Source organism: Eschrichtius robustus, chromosome 2 (genome assembly GCF_028021215.1).
Source record: "Eschrichtius robustus isolate mEscRob2 chromosome 2, mEscRob2.pri, whole genome shotgun sequence".
NCBI lineage: Eukaryota > Metazoa > Chordata > Mammalia > Artiodactyla > Eschrichtiidae > Eschrichtius > Eschrichtius robustus.
This window is the reverse complement of record NC_090825.1, coordinates 106,044,105-106,067,342: the sequence shown is the minus strand read 5'-3', so window position 1 is coordinate 106,067,342 and position 23,238 is coordinate 106,044,105. Positions and strand designations below refer to the sequence as shown.

The 23,238-nt window shown below is 37.9% G+C and overlaps 1 protein-coding gene and 1 pseudogene across 1 annotated transcript in view; one reads left to right on the top strand and one right to left on the bottom strand.

Annotated features, from left to right (window-relative positions):
- The window catches only part of CCDC192 (coiled-coil domain containing 192), a 194,251-nt gene that overhangs the window by 153,280 nt on the left and 17,733 nt on the right, over positions 1 to 23,238 (bottom strand). Inside the window, exons 3-4 of the mRNA XM_068534392.1 lie at positions 6,972 to 7,103; positions 5,987 to 6,043 (exon numbers count right to left, since the gene is read on the bottom strand). Of these exons, the coding sequence (XP_068390493.1) occupies positions 5,987 to 6,043; positions 6,972 to 7,103 (189 nt within the window). The remainder of the gene's footprint in view (positions 1 to 5,986; positions 6,044 to 6,971; positions 7,104 to 23,238) is intronic.
- LOC137757863 (ribosomal protein uL24-like pseudogene) lies at positions 17,485 to 17,889 on the top strand (annotated as a pseudogene).

Sequence of the window (23,238 nt, the reverse complement as noted above, 5' to 3'; positions counted from 1 at the left end):
TTAATTAATAAATTAATTAAAAATAAAAAGAAATAGACAAGAGCTAGAGCAGTTCTGGTGCAGTAGTGCACACTCCTTAGCCATGATGCCGGGGTGTCTCTGTAGGATATATCAGTTCCAAGTGTTTGTCCTCTCTTGCTTCACATGAATTAATATTCAGAGTCCAATTGCCTTAGGGCACATGCCCAATTCCCAGAGAGCAGCTGATAAGGTACTTTGAATTATAGTCCTTCCAAGACTTCATATGATGGGAGAGATGCAGTTGGAAAGGCTATCAGGGTACCGCTGAGTGCTTAGGCAGCCAAAAAGCAGCAACAACAAAAACAGCTCATGTTCTCTATCATAGTAGAAAAAGACCAATTAGCAGAGGGCCTGGAATTTTAGGGGAGAGGAGTCTGACTTGATCTAAATTGGTGACTCTTGTAGATCCTTACTTTGTAAAGTAAAATGGTAGTCAGTAGCTTCTTTAGAGAAGGAAAGGGAGAAGTTAAACCAACTCTTTGGGAAAACCTTGTCATGGTATTCATGGTGGTCCCTTTATGCCTGTGCTCCTGACTCTGAGTATCAGGACTGTTGTTCCAGGTCTAAGTATGTCCTTAGAAACTGTAGGTCAGGAGCTCCTGATTTCAAAGACACACGCATCTAACCTACAGCTTGAATCACCCTGTATAATTCATTGGAAGGGTTTCTTCTGGATATTTGTAAGTGTTTAGTTTATTATGAAATATTTCAAGCATACAGGACAGTATAGAGAACAACACAACACTCAAGCACCTACCACCCAGTTGCCCAGATTTCTCTTTTGAAATAATCCCGTTGGATATTATAGAACTTTTGGCTCTGGTATATCTTGGAGGTAACTAGACCAAGAGATGAGCTGGCCATTGGGATGGAGGTGAGGGGTAGGAGGAGGCAAACCTCTGGACTACTGCAGATAATCACATCGTCAACCACAGAGCAAATGCACACAGCTGAGTACTTATATTTCCCAAATACTAAAAATAGGAAAGCAATAGATTCAACAGTTTGGAAGACATTCATTTGAAAAGGATTTTTTAAAAGATACCTAGTCCTGATTCAAATTAGCCTAACATGAACAATAATCTTTAAGTCATTATAAACACTCACTTGAAATATTTGTTTAATCCCGTATAGGTCCCTAAGCAGATAAAATCATGTGGGAGAGAGTGATAAAAATGCCCAGGGCAGGTTAGCCCTGTGGGTGGCTCGAGTGGGTGTCCACGGGTGCATTGGGAGGGGCAGCCCTTGGTAATCTTTTAAAAGTATAAGCTGTGACCAGGCAAAGTCACGTTCATGGGATGAGATTTTAATCTTCAAAATGCTAGCAGCGACAACTCACTCTTAAATGTTGAGGCTTGTATCTTCTCTACATTTCATAGCTATCAATTTAATTATACAATAATAAAATTTAACTATTGGGTTCTAGAAGAGTGAACTCTAAATAAAAAGAAGCCAAGACCTTGGCTTGTTAATTTTCATGTTAAGACCACAATTTCCTTTCGATGCTCTTCTTACTTCTTCTGAAGTTGAGGTTTCCCACAACTCTATTTTCTTTCTCTGCTATGTTGTCCTTCTATTTCCACTCTAAGGAATCATTACTTTTTGTCCCTTCCATGTCATACCTTGAAAGTATCAAATTCAGATGAAAGTAATGCCTCATGTAACTGGCATTTCTAAGGAATAAAATGTCATAAAATAACTTTCCCAGAGATTTAAAGTGGGCTCTTATAAATTCCAAAATAGCCTTATTTTTAATTTAGCCATTTTAACAGTTCATTTCAATGAAACCTGTACAAGGCATTGAACCAGACACTGTGAGACGCATAAAGAAAAGCAAACTTGCTCTCTATCCTCCAGGTGCTCACAGTCTTGGGGAAGAGCTGGGCCACATCAAATAATTCTATTTTGGGTCATAGTGTGACAAGTGATAGAAGACAGGTGTTGAGAAGTGCTATGAAAGTATCAGGGAAGGAGAGATCACTTCGGGTTTGATGGTCAGACAAAACTTCCTGGAAGGAACAATCTTGATAAAAAATGGGAAAAATCTGGCAAACACAATGGTGGGGACAGAGAGTCCAGTTGCCAAAAAATTATGAGCAAACATCCCAGGGCAGGAATGTGTGGGCATCCTTGGGGGTCGCAGGTGTGTGATGGAGAGGAGACAGGAGAAGGGGTCAGTCAGGTCCTCATTTTCAGTGTGAAAAATGCCATGGTCAGGAGGTTGGACTTTATTCTGGGGAAATGGACGATTGCTTTCCTCTAGGCATCAGAACAGGGGAAATGACGCGATCAGAGTAAAATTCAATTCAGTTCAGCAAACTGTATTGAGTAGTTGCAGTGAGCCTACCCTGTACTGGTGTAATGGATACAGACACACATTCTTGGTGCTGCCCTCAATGACCTTCATGTCCAGTGGAGGACAGAGGTGTAAACAGACAGCATCGATAAAATGTAATATTTTGAGCTAAAATAGATATAAGTACAGGAGGCTATAGGAGCCCAGAGAAGGTAATCTGGGAGCTAAGGGAGAAGTTGGTCCCTGATACGAGTCTTATACAAAGAGTAATGTTTATTCGGATAAAGAAGAGAGAGAAGGATAGCCTAGACCACGAGAACACAGAGAGCAAAGTCACAGAACACCAACCGACATTGGCTATGTAGAGAAAGCAGTTACATTTTACTAGCCTGCTGGGCGTGAGGCAGAGAGTGGAGTGAATGAGAACAGAGAGATGAAGGGTAGGGACAGTCCTGTGGTTCCCTCACCAGGGTGGTGGCAGGGAGGCCAGGAGAGCCCTGCAGAGGTTGCATCCTGCAGCAGGGTTACACTTGGGAGGTACCGCCCAGACAGGAATTCCAAACTCTGCACACGACTTTTACGCACTTAAGGAGGTTTAAGTACAAACTGCCCGACAACTCCTATTAATACTGTTGGTTATTTCCTAACCTTAAGCATCCCCAGCACTCCCAGGAGACTTCTGATCTCCTATCTCCTCACGGCATCCTCAGGGCTCCACTCCCACCACCTGGGTCCCTTATCCCCCTTCTCTGACTCTCCAGTACATTTCATTCTCCCTGTGAGTGTTAATCTTTGGCTTTGTTTGGTTTTCTGCCCCCACCCCAAATCCTACACGTGGCTTTTATCCTTTCTCTCCTCTGCAAGCAGGACTTGATGATGTGAGAGCAAGTGGGCTACACTGTGATTTGGGTGGGGTGGTGGGCAAGGGTAGTGAGGGCTCTGAACTTGAATATATTGATAGTTTGGGGCCAGTTGCAATAACTGAGATATATGATGGTCAAAAAGAGCTAGGGGTTGGCAGGATAATGGTATCAAAGACACGGAAGAGAGATAACGTGTAGAAGCATACTCAGAGGCTGACAATTAACTAAATGTAGGACGGAGGCAGAGACAGGTGGGATTTTAATTCTGTTTTGTAGTTTGGATCTAGAATACGTAACAGCAGTGTGATGTTATTCGCCATGCCTGAGGGACACAAACAGAGGAACACATTGAAGAAATGAGAATAGAAGATGATCAATTTGACTTTGTGTGTGCTGAACCTAGGTTATCAGCAAGATATTCAGGTCATATTTAGCAAGCCTAGTGCTTTAATTCGATGCAGTGTGCCAGCAATCTCCAAAGTTGTGTGCTTAAAATATCATTCAAGGACAAATACCAATGGAAAATGACATATGCGGGCCTTTTTTGGAGATTGATTGTACACTGGTAAGTCCTGCAGTAAAGAAACACATTTAATTTAACTTTATTTCCAATGTCCCTCTCATTTTTTGTGCAGAATACCTATTAACATAGAATGTTTTTCTCCAGGAACAGTGTTTTAAGAAATGCTTATTATAGCACTAAGGAGATATAATCAGAAGATGATTAAGATAGAAAGAACTTGGAGGGGGTGGAAGGGGTTGCTTATTTGCATGGAAGAGTTGAAGAATTATGAACTGGTTAATCTCTCACAGCGGATATGGGGAGAAAGGAGATTGGAGATAGAACCTTTATCAACACCATTTGACACCTCCAATGGCATGTAGGGAATATAATTTGGAGAGGCAGCAAGTTGTGACAGCAAAAGCATGGATTTCAGAATCGACGTGTGTGACAAATGATCTAATTTCTAAGACTCAGTTTTCTTATCTGAAAAACAATACTCACCCTTTTGAGCTGTATTGAGACAAAATAGATAACATATGAAGCACCTACCCCATAGGAGACACATAGTCCACTCTCAGTAAACACTATTACTAGTATTATTTTCATTTAAATATTCTCGGTGAGTTGAAGCAAAACTTTGATGATTATACTGCTATATTATAATCTGAACATTGAACAGTTACACAGAGGAAATCTCAGTGGTTGGTATCAAGGCCCTAAGACGAGGGAACACTCCCAGTTCAGACACGCCTGGAACAGGAACAGCGTGGTACAGGAATAGAATCCACAGATGCTAGGCAGTGGAAGAAGACACCACAGGAATTTCCCAAAGGCAACCATGACCATGTTTTTTCATCAGTTTTTCATGAAGAGAGGCTGGAGGCTAATAACTGAACCTTAGCGACTATCTCTCCTTAAAAAATCCTGAGCTAAAAACTCCCCAAGCGAATGGCTGTAGGTACCCATCTGGCATGCGGTGACATCCTCTGACAAAAGTCATTATCTGGCACCCTGTAGGGCAGGCCAGGGGAGAGGCATCTGGGACAGAATGCTGGGCTAATGAGATGTACTTCTGTCTGAGTCTGTCACAGTGCCACAGATGCAGGCCTTAGTCATGTTGAGTATTGGTCAATTGAGCACACGAGGCCAAAAAGATTCTAAATTTAGAGTTTAAAACTCTGCTAACTGCCACAGCAGATTAGCTTTTCTCTACCCCAGCACAAAAATGGGGCAATTACCGTGATTTTATCCAGATCAGCTCATTGCAAATCCCAAAGGGATGGTGACCAGAATTTATTATTTTGCAGTCTTTTCTGTTGGACTTCGGGGCTGCAGCCTCTCGGGTCTCAGATGGGTCTGAGTTTGTTGTTGTTCAGATTGGCCATTGAACATGACTGGCCACTGTTCTTAATCAAGAAGTCATCCCATAACACCCAGGATATGGATGGAAGAGATAACTAAAAAGACGGCAAGCAACTCTTTGAGGAAACACTTAAGGCATCAGGGTTGTTCAGATCCTTGGGAAGGGACAGTGGCAGGGTGACGACCACTGGTTTATGCACATGGATACACAAGGCTATTGTGACAGGAGATGCTCATTAGTTGTTCTCTGAGTGAAGACAGGCTAAAGTAAAAATGAAAATTTTCCTGGAACTTCAGAGGGTCTCTCTCTCAGGGGAGGACTTGTAGCACAAAATGGACAGTTCCATATCCGATTTGTTTATATGAGCACTTGCCTAAAAATCACAAAACTGGGGCAAAATAAATATATATAAAACAATGCTGCTCAAAATATGGTGTAAAGATGGGCAGCAGCAGCAGCATGTGAATCTAGCATCCCCTAGAAGTACATATTCTCAGGTCCTATCCTAGGCATATAGAAAACTCCAGGCAATTTGTTCTTAAAAGTTTTCCAGATACTTCTTGATCTACTAAAGTTTAAGAAGCACTTCCCTAGGCCTGTATGTGAGGTATCTATAATTTCCACTTCCATTCACTCACTAAACTAGCCTGACTTGCTTGTCTTTCTACCCTTAGTTTCCAGTTCTCTTATCCTGATAGTACCTGATTAGACCATCTGATTATATATAAGAACTCAGTTTTGTAATTTTTATCATCAACATAAACCAGAATTGAATTTATGGAAAGCAACTTTGTAGAGGCAATAAAAATACTGATGCTTAGCTTTGTGATTTGGTTTGCAGCAGAGAAACCATAGTTATAACTTCTGAAAAATTTCTGTTCATTTCCAGAATAACAATGATATAAATTAAGGCATGAATAAAGGAGAAAAACACTTACATAGGCTACAAGTTGCCCCTGGGAAGCTTTCACTTCAGCTTGTAATTTTTCAATACACTGAAAAGGAGCAAAGTTTAGAAACAAAGTACGTAACTCTTTCTTTTACACGTTCAAAGTGTTCCAGATATAAACATGTACCAGTTCTCATATCTTATGAATGGCAGCATTATCTCAGCTAGATGTTTTGAAAATCATCATTAAAGAAATCATCGTCCCTCCCCCCCCCCAAAAAAAGAAAGAAAGAAATCATCGCTCCCATCCCTCTCTCTCTTCCACTCTGTGGAAGAATCCAACAACAGAGTACATGAATTATTAATAATTAGCAGATGATTGGGAAAAATAATGTTTGCTTGACGTACTGCAGGTAATGTTAACCCATTTTATATCATATATACATATATGTGGGAGCCAATGTATTTGTATCTGCCTTTGGAATATATGGATATGTTTTGTGTGAACATACATATTTACATATAGTTACAGATTATCTATCCCAAAGGCAGATACAAACCAATATGATAAACAAACAAGAGATAAATTTATGTAATGACACATATATAAATGTCTAGAAATTCAGAGATTGGTAATTTCTTATAAAGTAATTTATTAAAAGTCAATGAAAAATTTTCTGATCCACTTGTTTCACTACAGAGAAAGAAGCTATTCCTTGATTAAGTTCAACCTTGAAAACCAAAAACCATTTATGTAGTCAATATCATGTACAAAATAAATAGAATATTCAGCTAATATGGTTCAAAAGAATACATATCAAGCAAACTTTAAAAGTATCACCAAGAAAGTTAATTTTTTTATGTGAATATTCATCAGGGAATACAGTTATATTGAGCAAATACAAATACTGTTATTGACCACCTTGAACTTGAATACGGACTTCCAACCCAGCCAGAAATAACTATAGAATTGTCAGTTCATATAAGTTTAGGTCATCTTTAGAAATAAAGATTATTTCTCTTCTACAACATACCTGGTCTTTTGCAAGGACCATTTTTTCATATGGTTCCCCACTGTCTTCCTTTCGGTCCAGAGCCTCTAGTTTTTTCTCCAGCCAGGAAACTTGTTCAAGTAGCTTTGATTTTGTTCCTTCAGAGGCTGCAAGCTAAAGACATTTGTTTGTAAGTATATGGAAGTACAATGATTTTTTTAAAAGCTCCTTTTAAAAGTCCGACATAAAGGAATTGCCTTCCACCAATATCTATTAAATATGAAAATGGCTTTTGAAACATTCCTCATAGATGACAAATGACTAGTATAGAGAGTTAAGGAAATAATGTTGATTTTATTTATTTTTAATGATAAAGATCTTTCTGAGCAAGAGATGAGACCACACAGTTCAGCAGGCAGAGAGATTTGCGGTGCAACAATCTCAACAGTCATCTTTATTATGTTTAAACATTGCACTTTACTTGTACAGCTGAATCTGAAATCTGTATTGTGGTTTACATAGGGTTCTTGAAACTTAACTCTTGGGGGACTACAGCTGTCTAGAAAGAGCAGGAGTTCTGACTCCCTTGGATCTTTAACATTAAGCAGCGAGGTAGAAGGAGCTGAAGGGAAATGCGGGAATTTCTAGTTAAAGTCTAATCAATGGCAGATCTATGCTAAACCATAACCAAAAAATATCTAGAGGTGACTGTTTTACTGTTTCCTCTTGAGGAGAGTGGTAGTTTGATAGCCCCTAGTCCCTCAGCTCCCTTGGAGAGACCCTGGACTAGCTTCTTCTTTGATTCAGGAAGCTTATTGTGCTTTTTCTCTATAGCTCAGCAACAATTCTGAAAGAGTTCCTGGAAAGGGACACACAACCTTGTATTCATTCCAACTCTCATGCTCTTAGGCACGGCTTATCTCTAAGTATGTCTTTCGTATTACTCCAAGTATTATTGCAAAGCATACTGTCTCATCTTGAAAAGGGCAACAAATATTTAAAGACAATTTACCAAATGGAGAAGCATTAAGAGGTTGGTCTGCCATGGAAATAAGTTGGGCACATCATATATACTGGTATCCATCCATCCATCCATCCATCCACCCACCCACCCATCCACCCATCCATCCACCCATCCACCCATCCACCCATCCATCTACCCGTCCACACCATCAGTCACTCAACAAATATTTGTCTCGTTGGCTCTCTATGCAACCATTGTGTTACGTGCAGAGGATGATGAAAGTGCAGCAGGAAGGTCAGAGGGAACACATATGCTGTGAACTGTTGGCTTTGCTTTTCAGCTCTCAGTGACCTGGGAGGCCTGAGGTGCTCCACATGGGCACTAACACATCTAGCTCTCAGGCACATGATGCTTTGGAAATGTAGTCTGGTTTCTCTGAGCACCCTTCCATTTTATCACAGAGTTTAGTGTAATGGCTAAAGACACGGACTGTGGAGTCAGAGCCTTTGGGTAAAAGTCCCAGTTTGCTATTTGCTATCTCTGTGATTTGGAGAAGTTGCTCAGACTCTCTGAGTTTGATTTTCCTATCTGTAAATGGGAATGGGGATAAAAAGAATAGTACTTACCTCATGCATTTGTTTTGAGGTTTATATGAGTTTACACAAGAGAAACACTTAGAACAATGCCTGGAATAAATCAAGCACTCAGTAGCTATTATTATCATTTCTTCCACCTCCTCTAGACTTCTGTAAGCATTCATATGGGTTCTACCCAAATATTTATTATTTATCAAATTGTAAAATAAAGTATCTGCAGACATCACAGCCTCTGTGAGCTGGTTACCCTAAAGTCAAACTGTATTTTGTTTGCTAACTTCCTGTAACCACTCTAGTCTTCAGGAAAAGAGGCCTCTCTAGGTCTGATCTTTTCTTTAATCTCAAATATACTCTTTCTCAATCTGGCCCATTTTGTTTCCATAGCCTGACTGATCTATATAATTCATCCAGTCACCATTTTAAAATCTATTCCTATTGTTTTTTAGGTCTTTATTCATTCACTCAATAGATATTCATTTATTCACGAATTGTTAAAAAATACATTAGATATTTATTATATGTAAGACTTTGGAGGTAAAAAATGAAGGTGATACTGTTTATATTTTAGAAAACTCACAATTTACTCAGAAAAGCAGACAATTTAAAAACTTTTACATAATATGAAAGTGTATAGATGAAGAAGAAGAAGAATATTAATAATACTTAATATTTACTGGGTGCTTACTACATACCAAATATTCTGAGAATGTTTTGTTTTCATATTTATTCATCTCAATTCAGCTTCATAACCATTTTGCAGGTAAGGAAATTTAATAAATTCAATGAGGTTGTATAAGTTGTCCAAGGACATAGCAAGTAAATATTGGAACCCAAGTTTTCAGTAGTGGACATTGGGTCTGATTCCCTAAGCCCAAATCTGACCCCAGAAGTGGGGCCTGATAATCATAACAATCCCATCCTCATTCTTGCTGATTGGTTTAGGAATCAAGATCTAAACCAATCAGAGCCTGGCTTTTCTCTGACAACAGTTAATGTATGAAGAAATGTGACCTAATTTGGACCACTCACACTGCACAGAAGGAACCTTGATGATATGGAAAAGTACTTTCTCACATCTCTACCAGATATGAATGCTACTGTAGCCATCCTACAAACATCCAGGAAACCAGTTATATAATGAAGCTACACTCTGAATGGAAGTGTGGACAACAGAAAAAACCTGGGTCTTGTTGACATTATTGAAATGTTTTATCAACTAACTTTGAAGCATCTCCTACCTTGGGACTTACACTTAGTGAGCTTATAAGTTTCCATATTATTTAGGAGTTGAGTTGAATTTTCTCTTACTTGCTATCATAAGCTTTCTACTGATACATTGTCTGATTCCAAAATTCCATGATCTTGACCACAAGTGAGTAAAGTCTATGGAAAAACAGCAGCAACTAACATTTATTTGGTAGTACAGCATACCACATATTTTGTTTGTATTTTTTGTTGTTACTATTTTAAAGATTGAGGGTTAGGTGCTTCTAGGGGCAGATCAGCTTGCCCACAGCTAATAAGAGCAGGTTGGATTTGGATCTACATTGGTCTGCTTCCTACTCTGGATTCTAAATTATATCCAAACCCTAACTCTGAAGCTGCCTGCAAAGATGAGATCTATGATTCCCCACACACACACACCCTACCCCCGTGATCATGTGGCTTTCAGCATTCTTTCTCAGTGTGTTTACTTATTTACCTGAAGGAAATTTATTTTCCTTTTTCCTAAGACTTGAGAATTCTGTGCTGCCATCTTGCTTCCTTTTTATACAAATACCAATCCCATCTCTTTCCTCTACTCTTACAATGGGTTTCTGTCTGAATATCCCTTTGACTCAAATATGTTTAGCTCAGATTCAGTTTAACTCCAAGAAACCTTGACAAGGAACCAGCAGATCTATGTTTTAGGCCTGACCCCACAAGCCTCTGATGCTATGACCTAGGTACCCTTAATAACATTTTACTATGGTACTTTGCTATATTTTTACAGAGTAGTTCTCCAGTCATATGTATTCTAACTAGGTCATAAATTCCCCAGAAGGATGGCTGGAGAATTCTGTCAGAACTTATAACAAGACTCAGTCAAATTGGCCAGAAGCAATATTTGCTAAGAACATTCCATTTATTGACTTTTTAAACTATGAGTTTTAATTCACAGATGTATCATAATCTCACAAAAGCAGGATAAAGGGATCTTATTATCTCTTCCTCATGTGGATACATTGGGGCAATAACTAATGTTGGATTCCATTATATAATGATGAAACTGTTTATCAGCATAGGACAATTGATATTCCCCCAGCCTTTTTGAAAATGACCTATCAAATAAGCCTGCTAATCCAAAACGAAAGAAGAGAAAAAATGAGAGACAATAAAATAAGATAAAAATTATACACTTAAGTATTTTTTAAAAAGTACTACATAAAAGAATGTACTCTAGGGACTTCCCTGGTGGCACAGTGGTTAAGAATCCGCCTTCCAATGCAGGGGATATGGGTTTGAGCCCTGGTCCAGGAAGATCCCGCATGCTGTGAAGCAACTAAGCCCGTGAGCCACAGCTACTAAGCCTGCACTCTAGAGCCCGCAAGCCACAATTACTGAAACCCGCGCACCTAGAGCCTGTCCTCTGCAACAAGAGAAGCCACCGCAACGAGAAGCCTGCGCACCACAACAAAGAGTAAACCCTGCTCGCCTCAACTAGAGAAAGCCCGCGCGCAGCAACAAAGACCCAACACAGCCAAAAATAAATAAATAAATAAATAAATTTATTTTTAAAAAAATGTACTCTATTGCTGAGTTGCAAGATACTAGCTGCCATTTTGAATTCACTCTATTGTTTTGATGGGGGTTTTAGAACTTTTCAAAATTTAATTTTCAATTCAGGAAGCCCTTAGGAATGCTGCTTAAATTCAAATTCAGATTATGGGATAGAAAACAAGACATCAAAGTAAGTAAGTGGACATCCAAGTTAGCAGCTGCAAGATATCACATTTGAATTTAAAAACTCGGGGACCTTGGGCATTGGATCCTTTTTATTGCTTTTTTTTTCCCTTTTCTCTTTTTCTTTTTTCATAAGAACTGTTTGGTTTTACAGAGTTACTCTTTGGAAAGAGCATAAAAATAAAAGCTCAGTGCAACTTAGTATCAGGTATCTGCTTACAAAAAGAGGGTAGAAATGCATTTATTATTTAAATAATCAAATTTTCTGTATCCTAATTAGCTATCTTTGCTGGAACATATGGTTCACATGATGCTGGGAGGCTAATATTCTTCCTTTGATTTTTGAAGAGCAGGCCCCTTCTCCTCTGCCCTTGATTCTAACAAATTTGGAGGGAAGAGATGATTTTAAAAGCATGAGCTACATTTGTCATAAGAATTATGTAAAACAAAGTGACAACTTTCATATTATACATGAAATTTATAAATCCACTAAAATTTACAACTGGCTGTGTAAATCCACTAAAAATTCAACTTTTAATATATACCTCAGTGTTCAATAAAAGATCATCATAAAGGTAATGCAATACAGTTAAAATCGAAGAAAGATAAACTGTATTCATTGCACAGTTTATCGATGCAGTCAAGAAGGGGTACTTATATATTTTATATTGGTATTCAAGATGATAGTTAAAACAAAGTGACTTGGACTTCAAAAAGATGGCAGAGTAGGAAGCTCCAGGAATTGGTCCTCCCACTTAAATAATTTTTGAGCTGGCAAGAACTGTCAGAACAAACAATTTCCAAGCTCTGGAGAACACTTTCAGCATCCAGGGAAGTGCTTGATGAAGAAAGATGCTGGCATTCAAGGAAATCTCTGTCAGGTCACTGGCTAACTGCAGAGGTAATGGAATATGAGACTTTAGTAACCACACATGCCAAAAAATATGGTCTCTGCAAAATTAGTTTGGAAAAGTAACTAAACAAATATACAACTGTAGGGTTCAATAAGCAAAAACAGCAATTCTTGGGGGGGAGAAAAATCTGATTTTCAGAGTTACAACATTGTACTATTCAAAATGTCTAGTTCTCAATGAAAAATTACAAAGCTCACAAATTAAAGTATGTCTCATTTATTGAAAAAATCAAAAAGAAATTGATAAAAAACATCCATGAGGAAACCTTGACATTGGACTTTTGGACTTAGTGGATGAATAGTTTAAATTAAGTATCTTAAATATGCTCAAAGAGCTGAAAGAAACCGTGGGCAAAGAAGCAAAGAAAATTAGAAGAATGATGTATGCACACGTAGGGGATATGAATAAAGGGATAAAAGTTATTTTTAAAAAACGAAGTAGAAATTCTGGAGTTGGAAAGCAAAATAGTTGAAATGAAGAAATCACTAAAATGTTTTAATAGCAGATATAAATGGGAAGATGACAGAATCAGCACACTTGAAGATAGGACAACTGAAATTACCTGGTCTGAGGAACAGAAAAAAAGAAAAATACAGAGAAATGAACAAAGCCTAAGGGATTTGTGGACACTATGGACAGCTACCAAGTATACTAACATACATATTATAGGAGCAAATAACTAAAGAAGATACAGAAAATGAAAAGGGAATTAAATTGGTACAGTAGGAAAAAAATCAAACACAAAAGAAGACAACATGGAGGAATTGAATAACAAAAAAATATAAGGTGTATAGAAAACAAGTAGCAAAGTGGCAGAATTATGTCCTTTATTATGAGTAGTACTTTGAAAGTAAAAGGATTTGACCCACCAATTAAAAGACAATGACTAGCAAAATGAATTAAAAAAATGATCCAACTGTATTGTGCTTATAAGAGACTAACTTCCAACTCAAAGAAACAAATAGTGAAAGGATAAAAAAAAAAGGTATTCCATGCAAATAGTAGCCAAAAGAGAGCTGGGGTGGCTGTACTAATATCAGATAACATCAAATAGATGCCAAGTCAAATTTTTACAAACTACAGGGAAGGATATATATATTGATAAGAGTGTTAATTCATCTAAATTATAAATATACATGTGTCAAACAACAGACCTCCATATATGAGACAACTAATAACAGAATTTATGAGAGAAATAGATAGTAATAAATAGTCATAGAGTAGCTAGAGACTTTATTACCCTACTTTTAATAATGGATAGAACATGTAGACAAAAGATTAATAAGGAAATAGACTTGAACAGCACTACAAACCAACTAGACCTAACAGACATATATAGGACAGTCCACCCAACAATAGCAGAATACACATTCTTCTCAAGTGCTCAGGGCACATTCTCCAGGATAGACCATATATTAGGCCACAAAATAATTCTCAATTAGTTTAAAAGGATTGAAATTATACACAGTACCTCCTCCAATCACAATGGAATGAACCTAGAAATCAAGGACAAAAGGAAAACTGAGAAACTTGAAAATAAATGGAAATAAACAAGACATTCTTAAAGAATCAATGGGTCAAAGAAGAAATCACAAGGGAAATTAAATATCTGGTGGAGACAAATGAAAAGAAAAACACAAACGTAACACACTAAAACTTAGAGGATGCAGTGAAGACAGTGCCGGAGGGAAATCTATAGCTGAAAACATGTACATTAAAAAAGGAGAAATATGTCAAATCAGCAACCTAACTTCATACCTTGAAGAACTTGAAGAAAAAGAAGAGAAAACTAAACCCAAAGCCAGTAGAAGGAGGAAATAATAAAGACTAAAGCAGAAATAAACAAAACAGAGAATAGAAAAACAATAGAGAGAATCAATGAAACCAAAATTTGGTTCTTGGAAGTGATCAACAAAGTTGACAAATCTTTAATTATGTTGACTAAAAAACAGAGAAAAGAAAAAAGTAACTAAAAACAAGTGAAAGTAGGGATATTACCACCAACCTTAGAGAAATTGAAAGCATTATGAGAGAATACTATGAATAACTGGATGCAAACCAATTATATTATCTAGATGAAATGGACAAATTCCTAGAAAGACACAAATTGCAAAACTGATTCAAGAAAATTTGAAAATCTCAACAGACCTATAGCAAATAAAGAGATTGAATCATTAATCAAAAACTTTCTTCAACCAAGTCCAGCATCAGATGGCTTCACTGGTGAATTCACCAAACATTTTAAGAAAAATTAACACTAATTCCACACAAATTCATCTAAAAAACAGAAAAGGAGAGAATACTTCCCAATACATTACCCTAATACCAAAGTCACGCAAAGAGTCTACAAGAAAACTACAAACCAGTATCACTTAAGAATATAGATGCAAAAATCCTAAGCAAAATACTAGCAAACTGGATCCAACAGCACATTTCAAAGAGTATACACCACAACTAAGTGGAATTTATCCCAGGAATGCAAGGGCAGTCGAACATTAAAAAACCTACAATTACGATAATATGCTACATTAGTAGAATGAAGGAAAAATACAACATGATTATCTCAGTAGGTACAGAAAAAATATTTGACAAAATTCATGCTATGATAGAAACACTCAGCAAACTAGGAATAGAAGAAAACTTTCTCAACATGATAAAGAGCAATTATGAAAAACCCACAGCTAACATCATATTCAATGTTGAAAGAGGGAAAGCTTTTCCCGTAAGATCAGGAACAAGACAAGGATGCCTGCTTTCTCCAGTGCTATTCAACTTTGTACTGAAAGTCCTACCCAGACCAAGTAGGGAAGAAAAAACAAAAATCTAAACCGGAAATGAAAGAATAAAACTGTCTCTATGTGCAGACAACATGATTCTACATATAGAAAATTTCAAACAATCTGCAAAAAAAAAATAACTACTAGAGCTAATAAGTGAATTTAGTAGAGTTTCAGGGTACAAGATAAACATACAAAAATCAATTTGGGTTGCTATACGCCTGTGATTTAAAATGTAGGTTTTATTATTATTCAGGTGTAGTGAGGTCAACAGATCAGGAGATGATTGTCATTGGAAAGATAGTTTGTTACTCACAGTCCCCAAGAGGAGGGGGCATGCCACATAATGAGAGGGTCACGCTATGGCGGCTGGGGGGGCACACGGGAATTACAGGATCAGTAAGGAAGTAGAGGAAGCAAGGGGAAAATGTGGACAAGAGCATTTATTGTAGTTTCCGTGGGAAGGAAGGGGTTAGTAAATATAAGCAGGGTTAGGATTGGCTAGTTTGAATAGCTTCAGTGGGCTCTGGAGCATCAGGGTTGTCCCTAGTTGTATTGTACCTGTACCTGGGGTGATTAGGGCAGGGGAATAGTGGCCCTGAGTATGAGAGCCTGTTAGAGGAGGTGGTGGGGTGCAGGCTTTGGATTGGTTAGTTTGCACAAGAAAGGCACACTCACAGGGAAGTCCTTTACTATCTCTAGGGATTGGCAAGCACTGGGGGAGGCAGTCTCTCCAGGGTCAGCAAGGCCTCAGATGTCAAATCATCTGAATTACAGAAAATAAAAGGCATGATTAATACAACCAGCAATGAGCAATCCAAAAAAGAAATATAATAATTCCATTCACAATAGCATCCAAAAGAATATACTACCAGGGAATAAATTTTACCAAGGAGGTGAAAGAGCCATACACTGGAAATTACAAAACATTGCTGAAAGAAATTAAAGAAGACCTAAATAAATTAAAAAATATCTCATGTTCATGTGTTGCAAAACTTAATATTGTTAAGATGACAAAACTCCCAAAGCTAACCACAGATTCAGGCAATCCCTACTAAAATTACGATGGCTTTCTTTGCAGAAATGGAAAAGCCAAGCCTCAAATTCGTATGGAATCTCAAGGACCCAGAATAGCCAAAACGATCTTGTAAGAGAAGAACAAAGTTGGAGAACGCACACTCCCCAATTTCAAAATGTACTACAAAGCTATAGTAATTAAAAGCAGTGTAATACTGGCATAAAGATAGACAAACAGACCAATGGAATAGAATTGAGAGTTCAGAAATAAACCCAAACATCTATGGTCAGTTGGTTTTCAGCAAGAGTGCCAAGACCATTCCATAGGTAAAGAAGAGTCTCTTCACAAATGGTGCTGGGACAACTGTATAACCACATGCAAAAGAATGAAGTTCCGCCCCTATCTCACTCCATAAACGAAGTTAACTCAACATGGATCTAAATATAAGAGCAAAAACTATAAAACTTTTAGAAGAAATCCGGGAAAAATCTTCAAGATCTTGAATTTGGCAATGGATTATTTGACACTAAAAGCAGGAGCAACAAAATAAAAAATAGTTAAAGTGGAGTGCATCAAAATTAAAAATTTTGTGCAGGAAAAACATTATCAAGAAAGTGAAAAGATAACCTATAGAATGAGAAAAAATATTTGCAAATCATATGTCTGGTAAAGATTTAGTATCCAGAATATACATATAAAGAACTCTTACAACCCAAGAGCAAAAAGAGAAAAAACCCAATTAAAAAATGGGCAGAGGGGGGCTTCCCTGGTGGCGCAGTGGTTGAGAGCCTGCCTGCTAATGCAGGGGACACGGGTTCGAGCCCTGGTCTGGGAAGATCCCACATGCCGCGGAGCAACTGGGCCCGTGAGCCACAACTGCTGAGCCTGTGCGTCTGGAGCCTGTGCTCCGCAGCAAGAGAGGCCGCGATAATGAGAGGCCCGCGCACCGCGATGAAGAGTGGCCCCCACTTGCCGCAACTAGAGAAAGCCCTCGCACAGAAACGAAGACTCAACACAGCCATAAATAAATAAATAAATAAACAAACCCGAAGTTTTAAAAAAAAAAAAAAAACAGTTCATCTTCATATAAAAAAAAAAAAAAAAAATGGGCAGAGGAAGGACTTCCCTGGTGGTCCAGTGGTTAAGACTCGTGGCTTCCACTGCAGGGGCCATGGGTTCAATCTCTGGTGGGTTCCCACATGCCGTGAGGCCAAAAAAAAAAAAAAAAAAAAAAAGATGGGGAGAGGACTTGAATAGATATTTCTCCAAAGAAGGTATACAAATGCCCAACAAACACATGAAGAGGTGTTTGAAAGCATGCCTGGTACCAGATTGTCGTTAGCATGAAGTTTGACGCCTTCCTGATCTCAGGAGGCAACAAAAACTACAAACATTACTTCAGTGTCCCCTCATGTGCACAGGAAGACCATGCCGTCCCTGCTCTCCAAGGAGCTGCAGCAGAAATACATCTGCTCATGCCCATCCACAAGGACAACGAGGTCTGGGTGGTTTGAGGACACTACAGAGGTTAGCGAATCAGCAAGGTAGTCCAGGTGTGCAGAAAAAAATAGGCCATCTACATCAAGCAGGTGCGTTGTGAGAAGGCTAATGGCACAACTGTTCATACGGGCATTCACCAGAGCAAGGTAGGAATCAGCAGGCTAAAACTTGACAAAGACCAGAAAATTCTTACACATGAAGCCAAATCTGGACAAGTTGGTAAAGAGAAAAATAACCACAAGGAATAACATACTGCAAAAATGCAGAAATGAAATAACCTCTTGTGAAACCATGGTTTAACTGTAGATTTTTAGCCTAATGTGTGTTTCTTTGCAACTTTATGTCTCTAATGTTTCATTTCCTTCCCATTTTGTTATTGATATGTGGTACTGTAAATCTATTTCTGCAATTGTGATTAATAATTGTATCAATAAAATTGGACGTTTCCTAATTTTAATAAAGTTCAACATAATTGATCATTAATTAAGAAAATGCAAATCAAAACCATAATGACATTTCACTTCACAGCCACTATGATTTTTTTTTAATTTTATACTGGAGTATAGTTAATTAACAATGTTGTCATGTTAGTTTCAGGTGTACAGCAAAGTGATTCAGTTATACACATACATGTATCTATTCTTTTCAAGTTCTTTTCCCATTTAGGTTATTACAGAATATTGAGCAGAGTTCCCTGTGCTATATAGTAGGACCTTGTTGGTTATCTATTTTAAACATAACAGTGTGTATAGGTCTATGATTTAAAAAATAAAAAATAGAAAGCGTTGGTGAAGATGTAGGGAAATAAGAACGCTTGTACGTTGTTAGAGGGAATGTGAGATGGTATAGCTGTTGTGGGAAACAGTTTTGTCATTCATCAAAGAGTTAAAAATAGAATTAATCTATGGACCATATGGTCCAACAATTTCACTGCTAGGTATGTACCCAAGAGAAATGAAAGCATATATCCACACAGAAACTTGTAGACAAGTGCTCATAGCAGCATTATTCTTAATAGCTAAAAGGTAGAAACCAAATGTCCATTAACAGAAGAACATATAAACAAATTGTGTTGTATACATGCAATGAAATTTTATTCAGCCATAAAAAGGAATGAAGTACTGATACTTGCTATAACTTGAATGAACATTGAAGACATTATGCCAAGTGAAAGAAGCCAGACACAAAAGGTCACATGTTGTATGATTCCTTTTGTATGAAATATCCAGAATAGGTAAACTCATAGATACAGAAAGCAGATTAACGGTTGTCAGGGGATGGGTGGTAGGCATTATGGGGAATCATTACTTAATGGGTACAAAATATTCTTCTGGGATGAAGAAAAAATGTTGAAACTCGAGAGAGGTGGCGGTTACACAACATTGTGAACACACTAAATGCCACTGAATTGCATCCATTAAAATGGTTAATTGTATTTATGTGAATTTCACCTCCTTTAAAATAAAATGACTTTCTAGTTAGCTTTCAGTGGGTAAGAAAATTGTCATCATTACATCCATTCACTGAATGTTATTTGAAAAAAATAACAAAATTGGATGAGTTTAATTCTAAATTAATGAACTCAAATCTCAGACAGGTACTCTACCTTCCCCTGACATCAGAATATCGTATTTTACTACTAGTAAATTGGCTTTCCTCTTCTCTGAGGTAATGATTTATTACTCTGTACTCTTTCCTCAAATATCATTTCATGCTTTCTTTCCCTTCAAAATTCCACCCTCAACCCTATCCCCAAATGATCACCTCATCAATAATTCACTGAAAAAATAGAAGGTGCCAGATGGCTACTCCCTCACCTTCTCATCAGCCAATATTTAATCCTTACTGCAGCAGGCCCTGCTAAGCTGTTTCCCAACGGTTGTTTCCCCATTTATCCCTTGCTACCAGACACCCAATTTGGATTAGCTAGCAGCCATGTGTTTAGGGAAACTTGGTCTTGTGCAGCTCTAGGGAATGAATCACAATTGCTCAGCCAGTCTTGTTGGTCTCATTCCCATGCATAAAAAATGATTTTAGGCATGAGCCTGCAATCCAGTAGAGGGCCTTGGAGCCTGAGGAGAAGGACTTTACCAGATTTTTAAAAAAGACATACATGAGGAAGAACATCTCTTTTTCACAGGATGTTCTGACTGCATGTAATGCTTGGAATTGTTGCAGACATTATGGTAAAATACATTCAACGCTGAGGATGGTAGCGCAAAGGATGGATAACACCTGTGTTCTTGCTGACATTCTTGAGCTGTAGAATTAACCAGCCCTGGAACTGCTCCATCTCTGGACTTAATCTTTTGTGCGATGATAGCGGGCCTTAACATATTACTTTAATTGGGTTTCTGGTAGTTGAAAGAAAAAGCATTCTTCCTGAACAAATGGGGAAGATATTCTTCTATCAAAAGCCAAACCTTTTGCTTGGCTTTGAATCTTATCTCCTCTATCTGTCAAAAGCATTTGCTCCTGTAATTTCTACAGCCCACGCCCCCCATCCATTTCTTCATTCTCTCACCCTTTCTGGATGATTCTGCTCAGCATATAAACATGTTATAGTAATTCCCATAAACAAAAGCTGTCTGTTGAACACTCCCCCACTTCCTCCTCCAGTGATCATCTCATTTCTATGCTTCTTTTCCCACTCAAACATCTTAAAATGATTGCCTACCCACACTGTTGTCACTTCCTTACAATCTTCTCACTCTTTTTTTTTAAGAAAAAAATTATTGGCTTATATAACTGGGGAGTCAGAAGTAGATTTTTGTTTCACTCACAACTAGATTCCACAGACTCCAAAGAAATCATAGTATTCTGTCTCTTTTTAACCTCTATATCTTGGTCCTATGTGTTGGCTTCATGATTTCCCAGTGTAGACAAGCTTTCTTCACACATTGGGGAAGATGTTACCTATCGCCTTCCAGGTTCAGGTCCTCAATAGTAAGACAATTTGTCCTCCAGTAACAAGTTGAAAAAAGACTTTTTTTTTTTTTTTTTGCCCCATCTATGTTCATATGGCCACTCCTGGATTGATCTTTATTGTCAGGAAAATGGGATATCATAATTGACTGGACCTCAGTCATACGCTTAAAGACCATTCCCTCTAGTCAGGAATACTGTGGTTGACAGCCCCAGGATTATTAAAAGATTGGAGCCTAAAGGAGCTATTCTCCAGAAAAGGTAAACATGAAAACAGAGGCCAATTAAAATTCACCCTCTGAGTGTTCAGCACAATTATATCCTCATGCTCATGAGGATGTGCTTTTCCCCAAATGCTCCTGCATAATATGATGCATCTATTCTACATTAATCCGAAAATGCACTTCCCCTCTCAAAAGGAGATAACCCAAAGTCATCTCGAGTTCCTACATCTGGCTTCACATTTTGTGCGTATCTCTCTAAATCAAATCCAGATGAGACTCATCATGATAGGCACCTAAAGACAAAATTTAAGTGTACCCTCCCTAATATGTCTAAAATACAGGGAAAACAGGACAATCACAGTATTGTTCCCTTTTAAAAAAAAGAGAAAAAAGGAAACAACTTACAGTTGTCATAGGCCACTGCAAATGTCACATTCTATCAATATGTCAGCAATGTTAAGGCCTGTCCTGGCAGTGCAGTGAGTGGAGGTTTCTGATCTGATTGATTCTGTTTCTGACTTCTGGGAGCCTTCTTTGTCCTTTTCTTCCATGGTCACAATCAAGAGAAAGGCCAGAGGGTATTCCTTTGGTAGGGGTTGTACTAAGGTTTAGTTTTGGGTATGCCACTTATTTCTCTATTTGTCAAGACGATTTCAGTTGTGTTATAGAAAGCTAATGCCAATTGCTTTAGATTAAAAAGATAATTAATTGGTTCATTTAACTGAGAAGTAGAGGCACCCCTAAATTCTGAGTTTTAAATTAGATTCTCAGAATTCTCTCTCCCTCTCTCCTAACCTCTCTCCTTTTTATGCTACAGAAAAAAAAAAAAAAAGAAAATTTTCCCAGTGGCTGTGATGAGGGCTACCCTGGATTATTTTCCTCTCTTAATCTCTCTTCGATTGCCTTCTGCCCTCCACTACTCCCCTGAGACTGATCTTCCCTAGGTTGCCTATGATTCTCATTTTTCCAAATGCAGTGGACACATTTCTGGTCATATTATTCAATCTCCTGGTAAAATATTACACATTTGAGCATGCCATGCCTTGTGAAACACTCTCTTTTTACTGCTTCCAGGACACGAGTCTCTGGATTTCTTCCTGATTCTTTGTTTCCTTGGCTAGATTTTCCTCCCCTTCCACTCCTCTAAGTATCAAAATCTGAAAGTCCTAGCTGATCTCATTAGGTGCCATGGTTGAAACACAAGTTATACACAGGTTTATGATTCCCAATTTTTTTTACATACAACCACTTGGCTTGTTGGATACATATATCCAACAACTTACTTAATATTGTCATTTGAATATTTACTAGGCAACTAAGAGTTAATATATTCATTAAAAAAAAGAATGAAACAATGCCATTTGCAGCAACATGGATGGACCTAGAGATTATCATACTAAGTGAATAATTCAGAAAGAGAAAGACAAATACCATATGATATCACTTATATGTGGAATCTAAAATATGACACAAGTGAACTTATCTACAAGGCAGAAACAGACTCACAGACATAGAGAACAGACTTGTGGTTGCCGAGGGGGAGAGGGGGATGAGCAGATGCAAACTATTATCTATAGAATGGATAAACAAAAGGGTCCTACTGTTTAGCACAGGGGACTATATTCAATGTCCTGGGATAAACCATAATGGAAAAGAATATGGAAAAGACTGTATATATATGTATAACTGAATCATTGTGCTGTACAGCAGAAATTAACATAACATTGTAAATCAACTCTACTTCAATAAAATAAATTTTAAAAAAGAATTAATGTATTCAGAATGAACTCCTTATATTCTATACCTTCCCCAGACTTCCCTCTCTTATGGAACCGCCTATCCACATGTTTCAGCCACAAGTGTATTTAAATCCTCTCTTTCTCTCACAGTTCACCTAATCTATCACAGAGGACAATTATTAAAACCACCCCATTAAGTAATGTGAATTGTTTTGTTTATCTCCTCTTATTGACGGTTCTCTTAGATCATCTCCTCCACAACCCATGCCCACAGACACAGCAATTAATACTGTAGACGAGGTTTCCAATGTCACTCAAAAAACCACTCAAAATAAATTGAGTCTTGGCAACCCTTGTAGAGCTCACGCTACAGAGAGTAGTGACTTCGTTGAAAAACAAAGGCTTCCTTTGTGCTAAAAGTTTTGCAAGCTATGTTGGACTACAAGCTATGAAATTCCTTGGCAATAAATAACCAAGGCAAGCACTGGAAAAATTACCTATCCTACCTGTGGAATGGGCAGGAACCCCTATGTCTGAAGATACTTTTAGATCACAGAACCAGTTTGGTCTCATTTCAATTTTACAGCTAAAAGCAAACAACAAATTCCTCATGCTACCCCCAATCCTCATGCTACCCCCGTCCTAGACAAAACAGACTTTTACATTTATTAATATTTCTACTTTAGCAAGTTATTTCCAGCCATTCCTA